General features: G+C 33.1%; 1 protein-coding gene across 1 annotated transcript in view; it reads right to left on the bottom strand.

The window, feature by feature from the left end:
- Nucleotides 1-22,398, bottom strand: part of KLHL4 (kelch like family member 4) — a 108,287-nt gene that overhangs the window by 39,786 nt on the left and 46,103 nt on the right. The window contains exons 2-3 of the mRNA XM_059910149.1: nucleotides 2,787-2,954; nucleotides 2,261-2,397 (exon numbers count right to left, since the gene is read on the bottom strand). Coding sequence (XP_059766132.1) covers nucleotides 2,261-2,397; nucleotides 2,787-2,954 — 305 coding nt within the window. The remainder of the gene's footprint in view (nucleotides 1-2,260; nucleotides 2,398-2,786; nucleotides 2,955-22,398) is intronic.

The following is a 22,398-nucleotide window of genomic DNA, read 5'->3' as shown; positions in this document are numbered from 1 at the left end:
ACTCTGTTTAAAAATATCTGTAAAGATTTTTAAAAGCCAAGATCAGAGCAATTTAAGCTGTTTCCTTTATATTGATATATCTGTATTATTTTTGAAGCAAGAGTTATTGATGAATTATTGCAAATGTTGTAATTATTTTGATAAGATATATTCCTATATTTCTGTTTTAGCCAAGTTATAGGGAAGTTATAAAGAATGATATTTCATATGGATTATATAAACTATAAAGTATTCTTTTATAATTTTGCTTTGTAAAATACCTTAATATGAATTCTATCTGATTGCATAACCATAAAAAAGAATAATAAAAACTGTAAGCTGCTATGTATTTGGTTCAACCTCCAAAATGTGTTGTAAAGGGATCCAGCCCATTGGCAAAGTTTCTTGTGTTGTTTCTTATCCTGGATTTTGAAGGGAGAGCCCTGCCTATATTTTATGAAACTCAGAGCAGTATGAACTATTCTCAGATTCACCTGCTGTAGACATTGAAACTTGGCCTGTTTATTAAGAATAATATTTATTTCTCAATGAATGAAACAATAAAACTCACAGAAGAAAACATAGCATAAAAGTTCCTTGGGTCTTGGCAATAAGTTCATGGGTAAGACACCAAAAGCACAGTGAACAAAAGCTAAAATAAACAAGTGGGACTACATCAAACTAAAGATCTTCTCCACAGCAAAGGAAGCAAAAAATAGAGACGGAAACCTACAGAATGAGAGAAAATATCTGCAAACCATATATATGTTAAGGGTTTAATATCCAAAATATATAAAGAACTCATACAACTCAATAGCACAGAAGCAGATAATCCAATTAAAAATGGGCAAAGAACGTGGATAGAAATTTTTTTCCAAAGAAGACATACAAATGACCAATAGGTATGTTAAAAGGTGCTCAACAGCACTACTCATCAGGGAAATGCATATCAAAACCACAATGAGATATTATCTCATACTTGTTAGGATGGCTATTATAAAAAAGAGAAGAGATAGTCAATGTTAATGAGGCTTTGGAGAAAAGGGAACTTTTGTGCACTTTTGGTGAAAACGTAAATTGGTTCAGCCATTAAGAAAAACAGTATGAAGGCTCCTAAAAAATAAAAAAAAATAGAACTACCATGTGATCCAGCAATCCCACTCCAAAGGAAATGAAAACAAGATCTTAAAGAGATAGCTCCTCTCCCTTGTTTATTGCAGCATTATTCACATGATATGGAAACAACTTAAATGTTCTTTGACACATGAATGGAAAAATAAAATGTGATATACACACACACAATGGAATACTATTCAACCATGAGAAAGATGGAAATCCTGCCATTTGTGACAACATGGGTGAACCTGGAGGGCATTATGCTAACTGAACTAAGGTAGACAGAGAAAGACAAATACTGTATGGGATCACTTGTATGTGAAATAGGGGCGGGAAAGGGAAGATGGAGAAATGTAGATTGAAGGGTAAAAACTTTCAGTTATAAGAAGTTCTCAGGATAAGAAGTACAGCATGGTGACTCTAGTTAATAATACGGTATTGGGTACTGCATACTTGAAAGTTTCTGAGAGTGTAGCTTAAGCAGTCTCACCAAAAAAAAGAGTTATCTATATGAGATGATGTGTGAATTAATTACCTTGAACTTTGTAATCATTCCACTATATATATATATATATATATATATATATATATGTATATATCTGTGTGTATATGTATATATATATACACACACATATGTGTATATACATGATATATATATATACAATCAAGTTGTATACTTTAAGTATCTACAATTATATTTGTCAATTATTCCTTAATAAAGTTGGAATGAATAAATAAATAAATTTTCTTGGCCCCCAAACTCATCCTGTTACTTTTGTTACATAGTTTGATTAAATATGACTTTATTATTTCAAAAGAAGAGACTAAGTCTATAGAGTTAGAATATCCCACTTCCACTCTCATTTTTACAAACAAGAATGTACCCACACCTTTCAAAAGAGAAAGAGAGACATGCTCCTGTAGCTTTGTGTTAAAATAGCTCTATTTTCTCATGGTCAAAAATTTTATAGCATATTATTTACCTCTTGATCTTTTATACTACTGTATCTAAATACTGATTCTGCCACTTACTACTTTAGGAAATTTACTTAACTGGTCTATCCTTCAATTTTCTCACTTGCAGAGTTAGAATAATAATAATGTGGGTTATATAATATAGAGTTATTGTGAGGATTGAATGAGTTAATACATGCCAAGCACTTACCTGTGTAAGCATACTGCACCAAGGAATTAAGTGCATTAGGATCGACTCCTTCCATCCTGACCTCTTCTTGTTTGGCTTCAAGCACATCATTAGTAAACATTGCAGCAAAATAATCCGACACTGCACTGAGAACCAACCTGGAAATAGGAATGTTTCATAGGAAATTAAATCAGTCCATAATCTCACTGAAAAACATGAAATATAGTCAGTAAGTTTTTAACACTGATGAGTACGTTTTCTGCATAAATCTTTCATAGTTCAGTAAAGTGTAGTGAAATTAGAAAGGTAAATTAAGTAAGTTGATTTTGTTTAGACAATTTGTGCTGTTTCTCTTCATCAATTTCTCTAAAGTTTGGCTCTTCTAAATATCACACAGGGAAACAGATCATATAGGCTAGTGCTTTTTCAATACAAAAACATAAAAATCTATTTTCCTCAATGCTCCAATTCGTAATCAATGGACTGATTCTTTCTCATTCATGCTAGCTATAGTCATTAAATGATCTGTCTGCATAAGGATATTTACCGATGGGCTGGGATTCGGAGGTGTCCAGCAATGAGTAGCACATCACACAATTGTTTCTCTTTCAGGTAGTTCTCCATTTTATGAAGAGTTTGTTCCGCATGGTTTACAGCATGGAACTGCTCCTCAGATCTGCTAACATTCATTTCTTCAGGATGCTGTGTATCTAATCTAAAAAGGGGATAAGTGTGAGAATATCTTTTTTTCTCCTAGTGGGTGTGCAAAAATCCAGTAGAAATTTAGGCACATCTACTTCTAAAAGAAATAAATCGAATTAAAGTAAACTTAAAATTTGCCCACCAATCCTAAATATTTCACTATTATTGCTCCCTAACCTCCATTAAAGTGAGGTGTCATGATTATTATTTATGTCTGGAATGTAACCATAGATGTGACTATGCATGGTTCAACAGCAGGGCTAGTGTTAATTGTTATATGCACAAACATAAACTTCAAGATACAAGCCTCTTTCTTTGATTTTTATTGGCATCACAATTATGTCATTTGGCATGAAATTGTAGGCATGATTCAAAATATATTTCAAATTTGATTATGTTCTGAAGCTTCTCCATGGAGTACTCATTACACATCAGAGATATTTCTTGAAGAATCTCAAGGCCGAGACTTCCACAACGTTGTTTACAATATGTCATTCCCATCAAGAAAATAAACATATTTCCATCTTTTATCTTTTTTCCAGCTTTACTGAGATATAATTGACATACTACATTAAGTTTTAGATATACAATGTGATGATTTGATATACATATATATTGTGAAAGGATTACCACAATAAGGTTAGTTAAAATAACCATCATCTTACATAGTTACCATTTTGTGTGTGTGTGGTGAGAATATTTAAGATCTACCCTCTTAGCAATTTTCAAGTATACAACACAGTATTGTTAACTATAGTCACCATGCTGTATATTAGATCCTCAGAACTCATTCATCTTCTAACTGGAAGTTTGTACCCTTTGACTGTTTAGGCAAAGATGATGACTGTTGAATTTGCAATAATGAAAGCTGTTTACATGTCTTTTCAACCTCATACAATGATGGAATTTAAGTACTAACACAAGCACATAGAGGTTTACAATGAGTAGAAGCTTAAAAATTTGATGGTAAGATGAACATACTTTTCTTGTTACTATTCTAGCTTCCAGGCATCATTTTCCAACCACCAGTTAAGATTAGTTTTGGGTCTCCCGCACCATTTAGGCTGTGTTTCTTTGAAGACAATTGGCCCAGGGTGGCATTACTCTCTTTTTGTCTGTGTAATTCAAATAAATGATTCATCTGCAAATCTTCTTAATCTTTAAAGATTCTTTTGGACATTCTGTCACAATATTGTATGGACAATCAAGGTAATAGGATATGAATATCCTTAAAAATTACTTTTTTTTTTTTTTTAGAAAGAAACAATCCCTTGGCACCATAGAATGGAAGGCATTCAGGTTTCACTTAACTCACTTATCCTAATCTTTCCTTTGTTCAAGAAATGGTTTGATTCACATTGAGTCAATCAAACAATCAATATCTAATTATCTAATTATCTTAGCTGTCCTTGTGTATACTCCAGCATGTATCGGAGATGGGCATATTCTAAAGGAGCAATATGCTTTGGGAAGTTCTTGCTGGGAAATATTTCTTTTTCATTTCCTATGTGGATGCCTGTGTGTGTGTGTGTGTGTGTGAGAGAGAGAGAGAGAGAGATTTCCCCGGCAAGGACCTCCAGTACTATATTGAGTAGAAGTGGCAAAAGTGGGCATGCTTGTCTTGTTCCTCATCTTATAGGAAAACCTTTCAGTACCATTGATATGGTGACTTTTATAATGGCCTTTATTATGTTGTGGTAGCTTCCCTCTTTTTTCTAGTTTGTTGATTTTTTTTTTTTTAATAATGAAAGGGTATTTAATTTTGTAAAATGCTTTTTCTGCATCAGTTGAGATGATTTTTTTTCTGTTATATTAATTATAGGGTATCACATAGATTGATTTTTATATGTTGAAACAACCTCACATTGCAGGAATAAATCCCACTTTATCATGGCTTATAGTCCATTTAATGTGCTACTGAATTCTATTTGCTAGTGTTCTGTTGAAGACTTTTGCATCTATATTCATAAGAAATATTGGTCTGAAGATTTCTTTTCTTGTAGTGTCTGTCTAGCTTTGGAATCAGGGTAATGGTGACCTCATGGAATGAGATAGGAAGTGCTCCCACCTCTTCAATGTTTTGAAAGAGTTTGAAGAGGATTGTTACTAATTCCCCTTCAAATATTTTGTAGAATTCACCAGTGAAGCCATGTTGGTTCAGGCCTCTTCTTTGTTTGGAGGTTTTTTGATTACTGATTCAATCACTTTTTACTAGTTACAAGTTGGTTTATATTTTCTTTTCTTTCATGATTCATTCTTGTGAGGTTGTGTATTTCTAGGAATTTGTCCACTTCATTTAGTTATCCCAAAGCTGGCATACAGTTGCTCATAGTAATTACAATGTGTTTTTTTTTAATTTCTGATTTTAGCTACTTGAGTCTTCTCTCTTTTCCTCTTAATGCAACTTAAGGTTTGCCAATTTTGTTGATGCCTTCAAAGAACCAACTATTGGTTTCATCGATTTTCTCTATTTTTTAATTCTTGATTTTGTTTATTTCTGTGTCAATATTTCTTATTCCCTTCCTTCTGTTTCAATTTAGTTTTATTTTTCTTTTTATTTTTTGCTATACAGTAGATTCTTATTATCTATTTTATGTACATTAGTGTGAATATGTTAATCCCAATCTCCCAATTTATCCCTTCCCCTGCCTTTCTCACTTGGTAACCATAAGTTTGTTTTCTACATCTGTGACTATTTCTGTTTTGTAGATAAGTTCATTTGTACGTTTTTTTTTTTTTTAGGTTCCACATATAAGTGATATCATATGATATTTGTCTTTCTCTGTCTGACTTACTTCACTAAGTTTGACAATCTCTAAGTCCATCCATATTGCTGCAAATGGCATTATTTTGTTCATTTTTATGGCTGAGTAATATTCCATTGTATATATGTACCACATCTTCTTTATCCATTCCTCTGTTGATGGACATTTAGGTTGCTTCTATGTCCTGGCTATTGTAAATAGTTCAGCAATGAACACTGGGGTGCATGTATATTTTCGAATTATGGTTTTCTCCAGATATATGCCCAGGAGTGGGATTGCTGGATCATATGGTAACTCTATTTTTAGTTTTTTAAAGAACCTCCATACTGTTCTCCATAGTGGCTGAGGAATGAAGTTAGCTTTTTGATTCGACATCCTTTCTCTTTTTTAATGTAAGCATCTATAGCTAAAAATTACCTGCTTAACACTGCTTTTGCTGCTTATGATAAGTTTTGATATTTTGATACATCTTTTCACTGGCTCAAGATATTTTCTAATTACCATTGTGATTTCATTTTTCCCTATTCGTTGTTTAAGAGTGTATTGTATAAATAAGCTACAAGGATATATTGTACAGCAAAGGGAATATAGTCAATATTTTATAACAACTATAAACAGAGCATAATCTATAAAAATTTTGAATCACTATGCTGTACACCTGAAACTAATATAGTATTGTAAATCAGTTATACTTTAATAAAAAATGTGCTTATCTTAGAACCCCAACCCAAATCACAATAAAAAGTTTAAGTGAAAAAAAATGTATTGTAATTTCCACACATTTGTGGGTTTTCTAATTTTCCTTCCACTGTTGATAGCTATTTTCATGCCACTGTGATCAGAAAGAGTACTTCATATGATTTCAATCTTTAAAATTTATTAAGACATTTTGCAGTCTAAGATATGGTCTGACCTTGGTAATATTCCACATGCATTTGAGAAAAAATCTTATTTTTCCATTGTTTGGTGGTTTGTTCTATATAGGTCTGTTAAGTCCAATTATTCTACAGAGTTGCTGAAATCCTCTATTTCCATATTGAACTTATGTCCAGTTGTTCTATGGGTTATTGATATTGGTATATTGAAGTCTCCTAGTATTATTGTAGATCCACATAATTTTCCCTTCAACTCTGTCAACGTTTGCTTCATATATTTAGGAGCGTTGATATTTGTTTCTTCTATTTTTATAATTATTATATCTTATGGGTGAATTGACCCTTTTATAAGTAAAACCTCCTTTGTCTTTTGTAAAAGTTTTTTACTTAAAGTCTATTTTGTTTGATATAATATAGCTAGCCCTGCTCTCTTTTGGTTGCTATTTGCATGAAATATCTTTTTCCATTCTGGAATGTACTTACTCTGAAGTGAGTTTCTTTTAGACAGCATATAGTCTGATCCTTTAAAAAAATCTGTTAATCCATGTCTTTTGATTGAGGAGTTTAATTCATTTATACTTAAAGTAATTATTGATAAGGAAGGACAAAATTGTCATTATGTTCTTTGTTTTCTGTATGTCTTATAATAGCTTTTCTGTACCTTACTCCATATCACTGCTTTTCTTTCTGTTTAGTTGATATTTTTTTGTAGTGAAACATTTTGATTTTCTCCTCATTTCCATTTGTGAGTATTATATATTTTCTTCGTAATTACCATGGAGATTACATATAATGTCCTAAAGTTATAACAATCTATTTTAATGGATTTCAACTTAATTTCAATCACATAGAAAAACTCTACTCCTTTACAGCTATGCCCCTCCTTTTTTGCTATAGACATCACAGATTACATTATGGTGTATTGTGTACTCATTACCATAGATTTATAATCATTTTTTGTGGTTTTGACTTTTAAATCTTGTAGAACAATAAAAAGTGGTATTATGAATCAATATTAATAATAATGTTTTTTATATTAGTCATGCATCTTCCTTTATCTGAGAAATTTATGTATTTTTTTGGCTTTGAGTTACTGTATAGGATCCTTTCATTTCAACTTGAAGGACTCCCTTTAATATATCTTGTTGTGAAGGTCTAGTCATAATAAACTTTCTCAATATTTGCTTATCTGGGAATATCTTAATTTATCCCTCATTTTTGAAGGACCGTTTTCACAGATATAGAATTCTCATTTGATATATATATTTTTTCTTTCAGTACTTTAAATAGAGTCAGCCCTCCATATCCCTGGGTTCCACATGTTGAACCCATCCACAGATTTTTGTATCTGCGGTGGGTCCTGGAACGAATTCCCCATGGATACTGAAGGACAAATGTATATCATCCCACTGCCTTCTGTCTTGCAAGGTTTCTGATCAGAAAATTATTAATAATTTTATTGATGATTCCTTGTATGTGTTGAGTCACGTCTGCTGCTTTCAAAACTGATCTGTCTTTTACTTTCAACAGTTTCATTACAATGTGTTTGGGTCTCTTTGGGTTTATCCTATTTGAAGTTCATTTAGCTACCCGTATTTTAAATCTATATCCCTCCTCAAATTTTGGGAATTCTGTATCATGATTTCTTCAAAGAAGGTCTCTGCTCCTTTTCTCTCTCTTCTTCTTCTGGGATTTCAGTTATGCATATATTGGTCTGTTTGATGATGGCTCTTAAGTCTCTAAGGTTCCATTCACTGTTTTTCATTCTTTTTTCTTTGTGTTCTAGGTTTGAAAATTTCATACAAGTTGTCTTCAAATTCACAGGTTTTTTCCTGCTGGTTCAAGTCTGGTGTTGAAGCCCTCTAGTAAATTCTTCAATTCAGTATTGTATTTTTCAGGTCCAGAATTTCTGTTTGCTTCTTTTTTGTAATTTCTATCGCTTTCTTGATATTCTTATTTTGTTCATATGTTGCTTTCCTGATTTCTTTTAGTTCTTTTTCTGTGTTTTCCTTTAGCTCTTTGAAAATATTTAAGAAAGTTGTTTAAGTTATTTGTCTAGAAACTTTAAAATCTGTTGTTCTTTAGGGTCAGTTTCCTGATATTTATTTTGTCCCTTTTGAATGAGCCATGTTTCCATGTGATCGTTTGTTAAAATTGGGTATTTGGAAAAACAGCCACTTTTCCTAACCTTTGCCTAATGGCTCTGTGTGGGGGAAGTATTTCACTAATCAGCCCAGCATGAAAGTTGAGTTCTCAGGCCTTTTCTGAGAATGCATCTCTGTGGACTTGCATGTGTGCTTTTTTATTCTAATCTCACGTATACACAGTTGCTTATACATATCTTAATTTCTCTAAGTCTCACCTCTGCTTCTTTGTCAGACCTTAGATATTCTTTTGTATACCTTTGCCTATAATCGCTTGCCCCCAGGTATCCATGGTCTGTAGTCCTGCTATTTTCATGTGCTATTGTACCTGCCACTACTTTTTGTGGCTTCCAACTTGGCATCCAAACCATACTGCTATTCTCATCTGAGCATTGAGTTAGGCAATACTGAAATTAGTTTGTTGCATACCCTACAGATAGACCAGAATGTGGCCAAAAATTCCACTCATTTCTTGTATCTTAAGGGGGAAATCAAGAAATAAGTTGCCTTCTTCCAATTATGTTGTGCTACCCTGGTACAAGAGCAAGCATAAATGCCATGAAATTTCTATTGATTTGAATGTGACTTTTTCTTGATCAGACATTTACTTGGCTGCCGTATATCCTTGATTTGCTTCCAGAGCTCTCACGAAGCTTTTTAAATCAATCTGTAGTTGCTTACTTGGTATTTCTATAGAGGACAAGGGTCTGGAGCTTCTTAATCCACCATTGTTCTGAAATCACAGAAGTTACTGCAGTCTGATTTTATTTAATTTTAAGGATAATACTTGAGTTTCTTATGGTTTTCTGAGTAGCAGTGAAACAGATATCAGAACAATAAACCTTTGAGATTGCTTTTGCTGCAAAACTCTTTTGTAAAAAATTTACTTTGAGAAAAAAATGGAAGGCATTATCTTAAAAAACTGGTGAAGGTGTCGTTAATTTTGGAGGTCACTTTGGAAGGCAATTTGGAAATATAAATTTAAAAAAATTAAAATATAGATACTTTGTAAAGACATTCTTGGCAAGCCTCTGAGTTTGAAGTTGAAAATCTGAATGCAGTTATTTTAGAGAATGTGCCTTTTACCATAGTTCAAATGTTGTAAAGACACAGAACCACATGCTGCTAACATAGAGAGCATAACTTCATATTTAGGCATTTCTCAAATAGCTTCATATTTTTTCTGTTTTTCTTTTGTAAATTCCATTTCTCAAGTGAGCCATGGAGATTAAATGGAAACTTAGCCTTCTTCTAATGGTGTTAACTTAGTTCCCAAAACTCATTATAGAAAAGATAATTTTCTTGGGGCTTCCCTGGTGGCGCAGTGGTTGAGAATCTGCCTGCCAATGCAGGGCACACGGGTTCGAGCCCTGGTCTGGGAAGATCCCACATGCCGTGGAGCGACTAGGCCCGTGTGCCACAATTACTGAGCCTGCGCGTCTGGAGCCTGTGCTCCACAACAAGAGAGGCTGTGATAGTGAGAGGCCCGTGCACCGTGATGAAGAGTGGCCCTTGCTCGCCACAACTAGAGAAAGCCCTCGCACAGAAACGAAGACCCAACACAGCTATAAATAAATAAATAAATAAATAAATAAATAAATAAATAAATAAAATTTAAAAATAAATAAATAAATAAAATGTCTCCCTCCCAGGTTCATTTAAAAAAAAAAAAAGAAAAGATCATTTTCTTACTGAGGGAATGTAAAACTATGCAGAAAATTAATTTCTATTTTTTTGTATATGGTGATGCTGGACCATATGAAAAATTGCTCTCTTAAATCCAAGGGACAAGGTTATTGCTTAAATAAAATTTTTGTGCTGACTCTCTTTTGGAGAGCTGTTAAAGCTTCATCCATGTGCTTTTCCTGGTAAATAGAAGGCACTCAGTAAATGTCTGATGAAGGTATTAATTTATGCTCATTTTTAATGCTATTGTAGCTTGAACTTTACTACATTTGGAGTCTTGGAAGTGTATGAATTAAATCTCAAAAGCAAATCACAAACTTAAAGCTTCTTCTTGCTAAGATAGCTATGCAGATAATATAAACTTGCAATCATGCAGATAATACAATGATCTGAGTGGCATAAATTAAGCCAACATTCTAAACCTATAGTAGGTAGAGATTTTTCTCTGAAGAAAAGATGTATCCTTCTGTGTGAAATAAATATTTTAATATATCATATGTGATTATATTTTAAGATATCATCTGTTGTAAATGACTGAAATTGTTATTTGAAAGGAAATATTATATATGGATAATATAAAGCAAATGCCTGCAATGTTTCCATTAAAACCAAAACATATTGCCATTTATGAAGGCTTATCAGTTATTAATATTGGGGATAATATATTTTAAAATTTTGTTGTTACTTAATTATGATAAATGATGATGGCATCAAAGTTGAAATCACTTTCATCAAGGACTCTAAATTTATTTGATCTTGGAATTTTAGCCTCCAGAATTGTTAGAAAGTACGTTTATATTGTTTAAGTAATCAAGTCTGTGCTATTTCATTATGGCAGTCCTAGAAAACTAATGTAAGCTATATATAAAATTAAATATGATAAGCTCAGGTAATTTTTTCCATTAGCTTATAAACATTTACTGAAAGCAACTATATGTGTTTAACAATAATAAATGACAAAATCTCGAGATGTCAAAAACTTATTAAATATTGCATTAATTGCATTTTAAAAATTAATAAAATTTGAGAGGACACAGTGTGGTGTAGTTATCAAGAACTTAGGCTTTTTACTCAAATGCTTAATTTCCATTCTGACACTTAATTAAGTGACTTTAAAAAATTTGCTTATCTTCCCTAATGCTTAACTCCTCTCATCAGTAAACTAGTGCCAATTCCAAAGAGGTTTTTTCTGAACACAACAGGAAATACTCATTAAATATTAGCTATCCTTGTCACTAAAAGCACCAGCACCAACACCACTGTCATCATTGTAATCTCATCATCACAACCACCATTTAGGGTTGCCACAATCAGTGAAAGCGGCAGAAAAAAAATACAGGGTAGCCTTAGAAGTGTACAAAAAGAATACAGGTGAGCTTAGCCTTGAAGGATGGACATGGCCTGGATGAGCAGAAAAGAGTGAAAAAGGTATTTGAGGAATGGAGAACAAGGTGAACAAAAGTTTGTAATTGTTGTAACTGCTGTTATTTTTCCCCAGCTAGATTTCTCATAACATGTTAGAAGGAATGTAGAAGTAGCAAAGTAAAATTTAGACTAGGAACAGAGGTTAAACACCAGGAAAATCATAGATCTTTTATGAAACCTGATGTGGGCAGTGAAAACTGAGAAAAGGGAAATCTGCAGTCAGGAACTGAGTCAATAGGAAGGAGTTGCTCCGAATGAGTTAGTCTGAAGGGCAGTTCTAGATTACAGCTGATAGTGACTTGACAAAGAAACAAGGAGAGTGAAACTGTTTAGCATTTGGTTGCAGTGAGACCCCATTTGAAGGTCTTCCCTGAGTGAAATAATGGCAATTCTGAGCCAGATGCCTGGCAGCAGAAAAGTACACAACATGTTCAGCACCTGCATTTGACTATCTTCATTGGGGTATACAGATTACATGTGGAACAAAAGTGAAAGCAACAAGTAACATTCACAGATTTAATGAACTACAGCAAGGACAAGAAAGAGAATAATATAGAATTGTGATTTAAACAGCAGTAGGGTCAAGAGAAATTGGTGGTCTTTTTGCTTCTTTGTTGTGTGTTATTTGGGGAAAAGTTATTTAACTGAAGGGAACCTAATGCTTTTTTTGTTTATATTTTTTTGGTTACACCATGCTGGACAAAAAGTATCTGAAAAGAGGTTTACAAACCAGAATGATGAGACATTCACACAATCTATGCATACATGATAGTCCCTTAGATGTGAAGATTGATGTGTGAAGTTTGTTTGAGGCTGGTGAAAGACTTTTATGTAGCAATTGCTAATGCTTTGGGGTTTCCAATGGGAACAGTGGGTGAGGCAAGGGAAAGTAGACAGTCTCCCAACCAGTTTTTAATATGGTATTAAAATGTTTGCTTATTTATTGTTTTAATATGGTTTTCTAAAGACTGTTGATATTATTTTGTTACAATGTTCCTGTAACAAAGAAGAAAAAACCTGAAATATACATAATAGCCCATTCTCAAGGCTGTGCCTTCCAGGCTTGACCTTTAAATCTATAACACATTTCATTCATATAGAGGTAAAAAGTTGTGGAACAGAGAATAACATTTGTCTTGTTGGAGGTTTACAGGAACATTGTGACCTGACCTACACGGACAGGTGCAAGAACAAAGGATTCTGGCACCAAGAAGTTTGCAACAACCAGCCACCCCCGCCCCACCCCTTTTAGTATTAATAAAGAAGTCTGAGTTCTAACTTGGGGAAGATGGTTCTTTGGGACACTAGTCCACTATCTTTTCAGTCTGCTGGCTTTCTGAATAAAGTCGCTATTCCTTGCCCCAAAACTTCGTCTCTAGATTTATCGGCCTGTTGTGAGGGAGCAGTACGAGCTTGGACTTAGTAACATTACTATCCTCCATTTGCTTTATAAGATTCATGAAATTTGTGAGTGATTTATGTTAAATACAGAGGTCAGATTTCTGCATCAATGATAGAATTCTTTTAATAAGGCGTATTTTTTAAAATTTAAAAATATTTTTTCATGAATGATCCTATCTTAGAAAATATATTAATTTTCTTATAGGAATTACATTTGTAATTCTACCTAAGTTTTTTGTATTGTATATGAATATATTTCTATTCAAAATAACAATTTCAATCTACTAATGGAAAATTAACAATTATAGAATGCTGAATAATAAGTTATGAAATCTGGTATAATCATTTGCAAGTAAAGCAGCCAAATCACTCACTAAGTATTGGTACATGTTGACTCAAGATTCCTTTTGGATAAGTTATTTTAATTAAGGCACATTTTCCATAATATATTGAATCTGTGATGTCTATCAAGTGTTTCCTTTAACATAAGCAAAAAGCTGTTAGATTTGAAAATAAAACAAATCACAGTGTTTTCAATGTGAAGAGCTATACTTGTTTCCAATATGTTTGTAAGTCTTCCAGGAGTGCATGTAGCTTTTTCCTTTTTGGAATCATCATGGAAGGCTATTTGTTATATATAAAAAGACTCATTAACACCCTCCTTTTCCAAGTTTTCTTGGTAAGACCTTAATGTTGTTTTACAAAAATTGTCTGAATTTATGTCTGTGCAGATACACACATCACAGTTCTAGTCACCTTAGTGAAAATGTGCTACCTAGTATAAGTCAATATCAAGATCAAGTCCTAGATCTAGATTAAAAAGAAAAATGTATATTCTCATCTATACACCAAACAAAAATTAGATAGAGACTGTAATAAAGATAATTATGTAGAATATAAAACTAAGGCTTTGCATATCATCATATAAAGACAAAAGAATATATTTTAAAAGATATTCTCAGGAGAATGCTGTAAACTGAAGTGTTACTACTTAGAGCCCCCTATACTCCAAATGCTATTTGATTTTGCTGTTGTCTTTCTTAGTTTTGAAATAAAATTTAATGAAAGAGAGAAATAATCCAAAGGACAAAGTAAATAAAACTAATGATAGTGCATTTTAATGATAATCATTATAGAAAAATGTTAGCTCTTAAATAATTGTTTTACTTGTTGTACTTGTGACCTTCCTCTCTTCATTCTAAAATACAGTTAAAGAATTTCTATCCATTTTACATGCCTAAATGAACTATAATTAAATTAGTAATAGGGAGAGGCTGACTATCATACTAATATATTTACTGTGGGTAATGTTCAAATGTCTTCCAAATATGCATTCTTCAAGCAGAGTAAAATAAATATTAACATGCTAACCAAGTGAAAATGTCTATTTATAAAAATAACTTTAGCTCTTTTAGATCCAAAAGAGCTTTTGTGAAAATAACAACAAAACTTCTTCATGAGGCTGAAGTGGGAGCTGACAAAACTGACACTTGCCTTATGGGATACCTGTTATGACCTATTTCTCTTCAGAGTTGCTATATAGTAGGAGACACAATTTGAACAACAATATACCTAAATTAATTTTTAAATGAACTATGTACTTTATAATTTTAACTATGGTTCAAATTCCCACATAAATATAAAACAGTCTTTTATGTTGGTCTTCACTATCAGAAAAGGAAGACTTACATATCCTTATACATTAACAGTATAATAGTAATCATAATCATAATTACAGACTAATGAGTGTCAGTTACAAGCCAGACAATATGCTATATATTTTCTTATATATTAAGTCTTTTAATATTCACTGTCTGTAAGTTAAAAATTTATATCTATTTTTCAGATATGGAAACTCAGGCTCAGAAAGATTTAAAAATTGCCTAATATTATGTAATCTAGTAAATGAAGAGTTAGGTTTCAAGCCAAACCAAGATCTGTCTGATCCTAAGGCTGATTTCTTTCTAGTACTCCACAATACCATTTAACTACTTACATTACATTGCACATTTAAGTTACAGAAGGTTGGAATCTTTGTATTGTATTCTAAATAGTTGGTACAGATAAAGTCCACATTTATTCTAAAGAAAATCTCAGAAAAGATAAATTTGTTGATAGCAGTTTTATAATTTATGAACTAAAAATTCAGAAATTATAATAACTTCTGAAAGCTTCTTAAATCATTTATGATACTGATAAAATGTAAGGATTACAAATTAGTGACCTGGAAATCACGTTTTTAACTCAAGATATTTTAAGGTAGGAAGATAAGGGATCTGGGGATTGCTTGGCTTAGAAGTCATTTGAGAATTGTGTTAATTACCTGGGCTGACCTACTAACTTCAGCATTTTACAGTCTTTACATTTAGAACTTGTTTCAGAAAGAAAGGGCTCTTGAAGCTATGTCATTTATTGTCCTCTAAAAAAAAAATCTTACCTATGGATATTTTAAAAGAAAAAAACTATGTTCTTCACTACCAGATTTTAGAGGAGACACTTGAAAAGGGAATGGTATTTCTCTTTGAAAAAATATTTCCAGGTTGAAAATGAAGTGTTTTGATTTTGATTTATATTTTTTAGATTCTTGTACCAAATCATTGATTTGTAGCTTACTTGGAAAACAGGAAATATAAGAAGAAACAAAAGCAGAATAATGGGTTGCATCTTAATCTAATAGAGTTGGATGGCTTTATTGCAATTCACATATATGTTCTATCTGAATACTTAGGCCACACACAGTGTTCTTGGTTCTTTTTTCAGAGTGATGCTATTCCCAAACCCAAAGTAAAGCTGCTGATGACATAGTGACAGAAGTAGAAATGATGAACTGAAATAATCACTCCCTCTCAGTGATTTAAGAATACTCTATTAAAAGCAGCACAGTACAATCCTCTAAACCCATGTTTGGCATTCTCTGAGAATCACATCACTATTTTGTTTGCTACTTATATTTTTCTTATTTCTAAACCATTCATAGGATCAAATGAATCTGATCATATGTTTACATCAGATGTTTTTAAAGTATTCAAGGCCTGTGATTGTATTAATAGAAAAAGAACACAGTGGTATTTTTCGGAGTGTTGTTGTAAGAACAGAATTAAAAGATAAATGTAATTCACACATGGTACATAAGTTCTTGATAAAACATTATAATAGGTTGTTCAGTTCTCAAAGCTTGATTAAATTTGAATGTAAAAAGCAAAGTATATTTTTTAGACTGAGTTCAATGTTTCTGGGAAACATTTTTATTTTGTTTTTTGTTTTGTCTTTCATAGTACTTGTGAATTTGGCACCTAGATGTCTAGGTAAGGCAATTTGTCAGGACCTAGTCAGTCATCAGGAACTATTGGAGGACAAATGAAATGCAAGTCTCAGAAAGTGAAAAGCCAGCAATACAGGCAGACAAATGAGGATGAAGTGGGCTGAGAATTATGGAAAGATAAGGCACAGGATTAAAAGTATGAACTATATTCAGGAGGAACCAATGGAAAAGAAAAAAGTCACAATAAAAACATTATATACCATATCATATTATAAATTATCTTAATTGCAATAATCATTAGAGCAAATGAAGCCACCTAAAAACATAATGATGAAATATGGCTGTCTTATTCAAAATATGGGAGTCTTATTTCCCATGATTTAGCCATAACATGGTTATTATTTCTGGTTTCCATGCAGGTTATAAAATATTCTACTCTACATATACATTTTTTGGAGGTTTTAGTTTTCCATTTTTACTATGCATAAAATATCTCAAGGCCCCTTAGTGGTCACCAGGGAAGTATAGAATGATCTAGCATTTTACTAGTCTTTGGATGGAAAAAAATATCAAAATTAAAGTATCAGAATCTATTATGTTAGGATCGTATATTTTTTAAAAAAAATTATTGCAGTATAGTTGCTTTATAATGTTGTCTTAGTTTCAGTTGTACAGCAAAGTGAATCAGTCATACATATACATATATCAATTCTTTTTTAGATTCTTTTCCCATATAGGCCATTACAGAGTACTGAGTAGAGTTCCCTGTGCTATACAGTAAGTCCTTATTAGTTATTAGTTATTTTATATATAGTAGTGTGTATATGTCAATCCCAATCTCCCAATTAATATCTCCCTCCCTTACCCTCTGGTAACCATAAGTTTGTTTTTTACATCTGTAGGGATCATACATGTTTTAATATTTCCATAAGAATGGGAATTTAAATTTTGTCATCCCTCATTTGATTGGGTTAAAAACTAAGCTCAGAGTTTAGTTAATCCTCAAAATGGCATCTAATTTTTCTAATATGATTAGTGATTTTATGTACTTCTGTCTTTTCCCTAGATCAGTAAATTATCCCCTTTCTAATTATTTGTAGAAATTAAATGACCTGAATTTTGAGGAAGTAGAAAATAAACTATTCTATTATTTGCATTAAATTGTAGGATTGCTTTACATAATTAACCTATTAATGGTTAATTCATGGAGATATCACCATTTGTTTTTACTAAATGGAATTCTAAAGTATCAATATATTCTATACTCACATTAACTATTATAATGGCCCTTTAGAACTTCTTAATTTGGACTTCACTAATTCAAAATTTGTAATAATTCAAACAAATGGTAAGACGTAGTGGCGAAGCCTGGGGCAAATCCTCACTCATCGTGGAGTTGAGGAGGCAAAGGTGTTTTCCCACGATTTTTCTGGGCACCTCAGGGTCTTGGTGCTCTGGCGTGGTGTCAGGCCTGAGCCTCTGAGGCAGGAGAGCCGAGTCCAGGACACTGGACCACCAGAGGCCTCCTGGTCCCAAGCAATATCAAACAGCAAAAGCTCCCCCAGAGATTTCTGTCTCAACACTAACACCCAGCTCCACCCAATGGCCAGCAAGCTCCAGTGCTGGACACCCCATCCTAAACAACTAGCAAGAAAGGATCACAACACCACACATTAGCAGAGAGGCTGCCTAAAATCATACTAATTTCAGAGACACCCCAAAACACACCACCAGAAGCAGTCCTGCCCACTAGAAAGACAAGATCCAGCCCCACCCACCAGAACACAGGCACCAGTCCCCTCCACCAGGAAGCCTACACAAGCCAGTGAACCAACCTTAACCACTGGTGACAGACACCAAAAACAATGGGAACTACGAACCTGCAGCCTGCGAAAATGAGACCCCAAACACAGGAAGTTATGCAAAATGAAAAGATAGAAAAATATGCAGCAGACGAAGGATCAAGGTAAAAACCTACCACACCAAACAAATGAAGAGGAAATAGGCAGTCTACCTGAAAAAGAATTCAGAGTAATGATAGTAAAGGTGATTTAAATCTTGTAAATAGAATGCAGAAAATACAAGAAACCTTTAACAAGGACCTAGAAGAACTAAAGAGCAAACAAACAATGATGAACAACACAATAAATGAAATTAAAAATTCTCTAGAGGGAATCAATAGCAGAATAACTGAGACAGAAGACCAGATAACTGAGCTGGAATATAAAAGAGTGGAAATAACTATCGCAGAGAAGAATAAGGAAAAAAGAATGAAAAGAATTGAGGACAGTCTCAGAGACCTCTGGGAAAATATTAAACACACCAACATTCAAATTATAGGGGGCCCAGAAGAAGAAGAGAAAAAGAAATGGTCTGAGAAAATATTAGAAGATATTATACTTGAAAACTTCCCTAACATGGGAAAGGAAATAGTCAATCAAGTCCAGGAAGTGCAGAGAGTCCCATACAGGATAAATCCAAGGAGAAACACGCCAAGACACATATTAATCAAACTGTCAAAAATTAAATACAAAGAAAAAACATTAAAAGCAGCAAGGGAAAAGCAACAAATAACATACAAGGGATTCCCCATAAGGTTAACAGCTGATCTTTCAGCAGAAACTCTGCAAGCCAGAAAGGAGTGACACAACATATTTAAAGTGATGAAAGGGAAAAACCTACAACCAAGATTACTATACCAAGCAAGGATTTCATTCAGATTCGACAGAAAGTTAAAACCTTTACAGACAAGCAAAAGCTAAGAGAATTCAGCACCACCAATCCAGCTTTACAACAAATGCTAAAGGAACTTCTGTAAGTGGGAAACACAAAAGAAGGAAAAGACCTACAAAATCAAACCCAAAACAATTAAGAAAATGGTAATAGGAACATACATATCAATAATTACCTTTAATGTAAATGGATTAAATACTCCAGCCAAAAGACTTAGACTGGCTGAATGGATACAAAACAAGACCCATATATATGCTGTCTACAAGAGACCCACTTCATACCTAGGGACACATACAGACTGAAAGTGAGGGTATGGAAAAAGATATTCCATGCAAATGGAAAGCAAAAGAAAGCTGGAATAGCAATTCTCATATCAGACAAAATAGACTTTAAAATAAAGACTATTACAAGAGACAAAGAAGGACACTACATAATGATCAAGGGATCAATCCAAGAAGAAGATACAACAATTGTAAATATTTATGCACCCAACATAGGAGCACCTCCATACATAAGGCAAATGTTAACAGCCATAAAAGGGGAAATTGACAGCAACACAATTATAGTGCAGGACTTTTTTAACACCCCATTTTCACCAATGGGTAGATCATCCAAAATGAAAATAAAGAAGGAAACCCAAGCTTTAAATGACACATTAAGCAAGATAGACTTAATTGATATTTATAGAACATTCCATCCAAAAACAACAGAATACACTTTCTTCCCAAGTGCTCATGGAACATTCTCCAGGATAGATCATATCTTGGGTCACAAATCAAGCCTTGGTAAATTTAAGAAAATTGAAACCATATCAAGTATCTTTTCCAACCACAACGCTATGAGACTAGATATCAATTACAGGAAAAAATCTGTAAAAAATACAAACACATGGAGGCTATACAATACACTACTAAATAACCAAGAGATCACTGAAGAAATCAAAGAGGAAATTAAAAATACCTAGAAACAAATGACAATGAAAACACGATGGCCCAAAACCTATGGGATGCAGCAAAAGCAGTTCTAAAAAGGAAGTTTATGGCCATACAATCCTACCTCATGAAACCAGAAAAATCTCAAATAAACAACCTAACCTTACACCTAATGCAATTAGAGAAAGAAGAACAAAGAAAACCCCAAAGTTAGCAGAAGGAAAGAAATCATAAATATCAGATCAGAAATAAATGAAAAAGAAACAAAGGAAACAGTAGCAAAGATCAATAAAACTAAAAGGTGCTTACTCAACGGTAAAAAGAAACGAAATTGAGTTATTTGTAGTGAGGTGGGTGGACCTAGAGCCTACCATACAGAGTGAAGTAAGTCAGAAAGAGAAAAACAAATACAGTATGCTAACACATACATATGGAATCTAAAAGAGAAAAAAAATGGTTCTATTTATCCTAGGGGCAGGACGGGAATAAAGACGCAGATGTAGAGAATCTGCTTGAGGACATGGGGAGGGGTAAGTGTAAGCTGGGATGAAGTGAGAGAGTAGCATTGACATATATTCACTACCAAATGTAAAATAGATAGTTAGTGGGAAGCAGCTGCATAGCACAGGGAGATCAGCTCGGTGCTTTGTGACCAATTATATGGGTGGGATATGGAAGGTGGGAGGGAGACGCAAGAAGAAGGGGATATGGGGATATATGTATACATATAGCTGATTCACTTTGTTATACAGCAGAAACTAACACAACGTTGTAAAGCAATTTTACTCCAATAAAGATGTTAAAAAAAAACAAAAACAAATGGTAGACTGACACTGTTGAAAAGAGTTTACCAAGCCAAAGGCAAATATATATCATTTAAAGAGAAGACACACTCTTACGATATATGAGAAACAATCATTTATTAATACAATCCAAAAATATAACCCTCATATAAACAGAGAAGAACCGTTTGTTTTTTGATGTACTCATTATAGATAATTTTTGAATAGATATAGAATTAATAGTCCTAAGAGGGCATATGCATTTAAAACAATTTTATTCCTTTTCCAAATAGAATATGAATCCCATTTGTATAATACCCTACCAGCTAAGAGTGATTAGTGAAAATAAATCAAATTTGAATGAACAGACTTTTCTACACAGACGTATTCAGAATGATTCCTCTTTACCTAAAGTCAAATGATGAGAAGATGGCACTTTCTCAATTCTTGTGGAAAATAATATGTATAATGCTGATTCATTCAATTCAGCAAGTTTTATTGAGATCCTACTATGTACAAGTGCTGATTAATCATGCTGCGTAACACATCCGAATAGCCTACCACTTTCTTTAGAAGGTCTTTTGGACCGATTCTCAAGAAACAATAGTTACAGCCTAGTGTTGTCTTATGTTTCTACATACATTAAAACAAATATGAAATATGAACCAAAAGGGAATACTGTTGCCTTGAAGTAACCATTATCTTATCCCCTCTCCACATGTATTCTGTATGCCTAAAACTTACCATAATTCATTTTCTTCACTGAATTTCAGTTAAACTAACTTTGAATATTGAGAATAAATTCAAGAGGAATAAGGTTAGATAAAACCTAAGCTTGGAATTGTCACGGCATCTTTGAACAGGTTTTATACCAGAAGGTCTGTGCTAATATCTGTAACACCTAGAAATATAAGCAGACTTAGACAAATCTTGATTTTATTATTCTTCCTATTTATAGAAATGTGAGGAGAAGGTATGAGAATTTCAATTCCTTATGTTAAAGCAATCTTTATGTTCTGGAATGAATTCAAGCTACAGTGTCAATATCAATAACAATCATAGCTAACACTGAATAATCACTTTCTATATGACAGGTACTTCTCATAGCTCATGTAAAGTAACTCATTTCATCCTCTTAACAACTCTATTCTTATACTAATTACATTGATAAGGAAATAGGCTGTGCAGATTGGTAAAGTAAACTGCTGGTCATAAAGCTGCTAAACAACACAATCAGAATTTGAATCCAGACAGTCTTTCCTTAAAGAGCCAGAATATTAACTACTAAATAACACCACCTCTCTTTCTAAAGCATCTTGTTTCATTTGTCTCTTTCGTGATTAATTTTGGAGATTAAATGCAGACTAATAATGTCTAACCATATATTAAATCTTATCAGGATCTGGTTAATTATAACAGCTGTAATACGTCAGATTTTTTCAGGCATCTCAG

Source organism: Balaenoptera ricei, chromosome X (genome assembly GCF_028023285.1).
Source record: "Balaenoptera ricei isolate mBalRic1 chromosome X, mBalRic1.hap2, whole genome shotgun sequence".
In the NCBI taxonomy this organism is placed as follows: domain Eukaryota; kingdom Metazoa; phylum Chordata; class Mammalia; order Artiodactyla; family Balaenopteridae; genus Balaenoptera; species Balaenoptera ricei.
Note: the sequence above shows the minus strand (reverse complement) of the source record. Positions and strands in the feature narration are given on the sequence as shown.